Genomic DNA, 5,370 nt, shown 5'->3' on the forward strand with positions numbered 1-5,370 from the left:
AGGAGGAATTCCACAGTTGCTTCTCTCCTCCACATGTAGAGGAATTATTTTTCTTACTTGAGTCATATTCTGTGCTGATTCATATGCCCTACAGACTCATCATTCTACAAGATTTGGATAGCAAATTATAAACTGAGTTGAGGAGTTTCTTGAAGCAATTTTTAAAGCATCAGGTACTCTATTCCTCATATAACAGAAATAATTTTGCTACCTAACATTGTGTTTTTCTTTTATTAAGACAATATAAACTTAGACTTAATTTTTCCTGTTGTAGATCACCCCCTTGACTTCCACAGTGTCTCTCAGAGCCCCAAATTAAATGCATGCACAAATGCCTTGCAGAAGCTGGTCTGGGTGTGTTAAAAGTTTGTATATGAGGTTTATCTTTGGCCCAGGAAAAACTTACTTGTTAACTTTACAAATTTCAGAAAAAGGGCTTTGCAAAGAAGGGATTTGAACATGTTTTTTTTTTCCTAAAGCTGGGAATATTATAAAGAAAAATATCTACTAGAGCAACTCTTACGAAAAGCATTACTACTGGTGAAAATGAATGATATACAGCCCAGTACTTAAAAGAGGGAAATATCGTTTGGGGAAACATCCCATCCCCTTCTGGGCTGGGAACCCAGCCTTGATGCTGGTGTCGTAGACCAGCAGATCTGATCTACGCAGAACACCCCACCTCGTATTTTCTCATTGATAACTAGATGCTAACTACAGCTTTTTGAGGAAATTCAAGACAATCACTGCTCAGAAATTCTTGTCCCATTTGCAGTGGCTGGTACCAAGAGCTCTACAGAGGACATTGACCTCCTGGGGTTGTGTGCAAGTACTTGATTTATGAACTATTTCAGAAGCCCCTGCAGTAAGCAGTCACAATGCCTACATAAAGCACTTCCTTCTCCATTAGGCCAAGTAGCAAACTGAAGTGTTGACCAGTGTGCAGATACAACAGGAATAACAGTTTGTCTGTGTCTGTTTGTGTCTGCCTTCCCTTGCCAGAAAACGCTGACCCAGTCAAAACAGCACGCGCTCTACGAGCCCATATATTTGTGTGTGCACTCAGACATAGAGGCTTGAATACATATGTAGTTCTGATCAATTTTTTAATGTTCCTCTGGTCAGCTTCTTTAATCTCTTAGTACCATAAAATGAGGCACTGATCATCTAATATTTATCCTCTGAGGATAAACTTTTTTTTTTATCAGCTTGGTATGAGAACTTCAGGTTTTGGCTGAGGTATTTATAGTGGATGATTATTATAACAAGACCATTCGAAAGCTGACATCAGTATTTTTCATTTTTACCTTCTCCCTGACTCCCAGAGTAATAAAGAAATAGATTAAATTTCTACTCCAAAGGAGCACACCTAGATAAGACTCACCAAGACAAGGAACTTTTTTAAGCAATTTCATCTTGATCAGTTTTGGACCCAAATCAACAACGAGAATAATTGTGGACCTGGGCTGAATTGCATTAGATTTACAATGTGGTACCTTATTCGTCACAGTAACTATGGGAAAAAAGGCACTTAAGAAAAACATTACAGAGCTGCCTAAAGAATATTGTAGCCTGGTTGCATAGAGTGAGACTATTGAACACTGGACTGAGGTGATTGGAAATTGCTGTCAGCAAAGCCATATGTCTTAACAGAGATGCTAACAACAATAAAAAATAATTAAACTTAAATTCTTAGATATTAATTTCTAAACTTTAAAATTATTATTAGTTTTCTGAAAACAATCACACACACACACACACAAAGTTAAGTGTTCCCTGGGAAGCTGATGTTAAAAGAAATAGTTAATTTTAAAGTGAGCTCTCTTCCAATTAATGAAATGGTTATGGTATGGAAGCAGGTCTTAAATGATTATACTTTGGCACTAATATGACAAAGTTGCCTGCACATTCAAAGTGTCAGGTTTCGTACTTTCAATCATCTACAAAAAAGTGGGTTATTAAAAATTATCTTATTTCATCAAAAGACATTACAAGCATATTTTAAAGATACCAACAAACAAATAATATTTTAAAAATCTTGTGATATATTTTTCTTCTCCACAGGAAGAAAATGTATTTTGGTCAGCATAAATTTATGATTAAAAAAGAAATATTGTGGTGGTGAATAATCTTAAAATTTTTGAAACCCAAAGGATATGCTCAGAAATAGAAAGTATCATTTTATGTTATTAAATTAACGTAGCACCATAACAATCCTGTGCACTTCAAAATCTTGATACAGAATGAAAGATATAGACTTGTGGAGCAATCAACAATTTTTTAAGAATTGATTTTTTTTTAAAGGTGTGTAAGTGTCAAGGTCGCCTTGTGTTTTCATTAAATATATGGTTCAGCAAACATATTGAACCAAATTATTTGCTAACTACTGCTGCTGCCTAACAAGGTATGCTATAACGTACAGGATAGTCCTTCTACCATTCAGAAGGTGGTATAATTTAGTTGGGAGAAATGTTTAGTTTAACCTTGTAACTCATGTTGAGGTGGAGTCTGGATATGGCATGATTAAAACTACCCATTTCTCAAAACTGTATAAAGCCAAACTAAAATATTCCTTCCAACTCCCAGTCTAAAAACATAGTACTTTACCTATGAAGCTGAACTTCTATAAAAGTAATTTATAAAAACTGCAAAAAATGGTTAGCACCCAAAAAAACTCTATCATCTGTGAAACTCTAAATGATTGTCAAATAGCCACTTCAGAGATCACTGACTTCTCCCAATGGTAAAGCTAAACATTTGACTAGAAACTAAACCTACAGTTCTCCAAAACCTAACTGGAATGCAAATACATGTGTTTAAGACTTTTACAGTTTCTCAAAGAAGATTTAAAGGCATAAAAATATGTCCTGATGTTACTTCTTCCAAACATGGAAAATTCTGTGTCACTTTCATTTCTTTTTGCTCTTTTTACTGAGCAATGAAGTGAAATGTGTCTTTGAGGTCTAACCCTCAGTTACGGAAATTTAGGACTTCAATGGAAGTGTTCCTGCAGCAACGAGAAGAGGAAGTTCTCCAAACTAACAAGCATGAACTAGAATGCTGCTTCTCAACTTGGAGCTGTGGTCTTTAGGGAATGCCAAAATAATATCCTGGTCTCATGCAGTTCTCTGGATCATTCTATATGTAATACAATGTGCTGTACGCACAACTTGCATTTGAAGAATTGGTACAGATCCCTGAGAAAAGCAAATCCATTGGAAAAATAGATATTGAGATGTTTTGAACCTTCTTTAGGGAAAAAAATTACCAACTGATGTAGTCTTTTTTTCTTTTTTTTTTTTTTTTTTTTGATGTGAATGATTTGAATTTGTCACAATTGCAACCATAATATAGTTTGGGATTTTAAGTGCTTATCTAGGGTTGATTACAGTTAGAAATGTTTTGGGGTTTGTTTTTTTTTTTTTTGACAACTCTACCCAATTCCCCAGCAATTCAGCATTCCTCAAGTCACCATAACATTACTTGTGAGCATTGAGTTCAAAAAAATCCCGACATGGAGTGATGTTCTTCCAGTAACTGCTGCAGCAGTTAGACTTTCACTCTACGGTAATACGGGTGCTAAACAAGTCAGCTGCAGCTCTCTTCAGCCTTGCGCACAATTCTCATCGTTCCCGTGTACCCAGAAGCAAATCTGGGCATATTTGAGAGGAGTAATTCTTACTGCAACATTGTAATCCTGCTGTTCACCATTGACATCCACCCACTGATGGCCTGAGTAAACAGCGATGATCTTGCGCTTCCACTTCTTTTTGTTCGGCTCCTTGAGACGGAGATAGACGCCGGATCCAGTGGAGCCAGGCTCAGCATCGCAGTACTGATAAAAGAGATCATTGGACTCATCAGAAATGCTACAAAATCTATAGACCAGCTGCCCAGATCGATCGTTGTCAAAACCTGAGAAGTGGATCATGCTCCCAGGCATCATTTTGATGGTCGGGCTGATTCCCAGGTCCATGTATTTCCTTTTGTGGGGACGCTTGAGCTCAAGAACAGCATAATCATAATCCATGGCAATATCCCCAGAGACACCCTTAAACCAGCCTTTCGGGATGTGGGTACTCTTCACCCTGGTCCACTGGAAGGAGGGCATGCCATCCGAGGTCCCCTGCTTTCTCCCAGATCTCCGCTGCTTTCTCCCACCACCTTTGGATTGTCGCCTTTGTGTGCCAACTGTGGCAACTTCGGGATCCTCGTGGGCTACAGGAACTTCTCTCCTATTTCTTTTAGCACCTTTGCGTTTCCTGCCATCGCCTCTGGACTTCGTCTTCATCAGGCCCACCCTCAGTCTTTTGCTGCCCTTGACATAATCCTTGCCATTGTGCAGGCAGTGGGCAGCTGTTAGCACGTGCTTGGGGGAAATGAGGATGCCACTACAGCCTGTGGAGATCTTCACAGCGGTGTTGAATGGAAAGTTGGTCATAAACCTCTTGTCATAGATGCTGAACCGACTGTCCGTTCCATAGATCTGCCTCTTCTTTCTTGGAGCCCTTCGTGTGGTTGTGTTTCCAGCTGGGTCATGCACTAGGCCGAGGACATTCACTTCAGTCAGTGTCCGTGTGCCGTTTTCAAAAATGGTCTCATAGGACAAGAGGTCCTTCAAGTCAGACAAGCTTGGCACTGGCAATTTTCTTTGACATTCAATTCCACATACACTGTTTAGCTCTAATTCGGTTCTTGCTTCAAATTTAGGGCTGTCAAGGGAGAAAGTTCTTTTCCTCACAATCTGGGGAATCTTCTTTAAGTGCCAAGTAAAATCTTGCTCAGTTTCTGTTCCTTTAGTGAGACCCAGTATAGGTATGAAAAATATGAATAGCAGCAACTTGTGCTCCATTTTATCTGTTTTTTTTTCTAAAACAAGAAAGAGAGATTTGAAAATACACATAGGAAATATACACAGTTATATTAATATATTCAAAGTATAATCATGCAATATTAGCACTGACATCAGTGGAACAGAATTTAATACTCTGCTCAAAATAGAAATGCCTCAGATATTCCCTGTATTGCCTCTGACTCTTCCAACAGCAAGACGGCTGTAGACAAGACAGCCAGCATCCATGCTGGGTTACCTACTAGAAGGTGGAAACAGCTGAGTTTTACCCGCTTGTCCCTCCATAGGGCAGTAGTCTGAGTGAGTCCACCCTGTACAATGCCCTGGTTTTATTTATCCTGTAGGATAAGTTATGATGTCTTACACTTTTGCTTTTCTTCTCTATAGCTTCTGCTTGTAGGTAGAACACAGTTGACAATCACCAATGTATTCAAAAGTCGCGTTCAGAAGTTAGCATCCAGGCACTAATGAACATACAGACTACCCTCATGTGACATAGAAACTCTTAGGTAAACAGA

General features: G+C 38.7%; 1 protein-coding gene across 1 annotated transcript; it reads right to left on the minus strand.

The window, feature by feature from the left end:
• Positions 1-3,604: 3,604 nt before the first annotated feature.
• Positions 3,605-4,861, minus strand: PRSS35 (serine protease 35; the record flags this gene model as incomplete). The annotated part of the gene is made up of 1 exon (XM_084261545.1): positions 3,605-4,861. The coding sequence occupies exon 1, from the start codon at positions 4,850-4,852 to the stop codon at positions 3,605-3,607; it is 1,248 nt and encodes a 415-aa protein (XP_084117671.1). The 5' UTR covers positions 4,853-4,861.
• Between the last annotated feature and the right edge of the window lie 509 nt (positions 4,862-5,370).

Source organism: Gallinula chloropus (genome assembly GCF_964237585.1).
Source record: "Gallinula chloropus genome assembly, chromosome: 3".
In the NCBI taxonomy this organism is placed as follows: Eukaryota; Metazoa; Chordata; class Aves; order Gruiformes; family Rallidae; genus Gallinula; species Gallinula chloropus.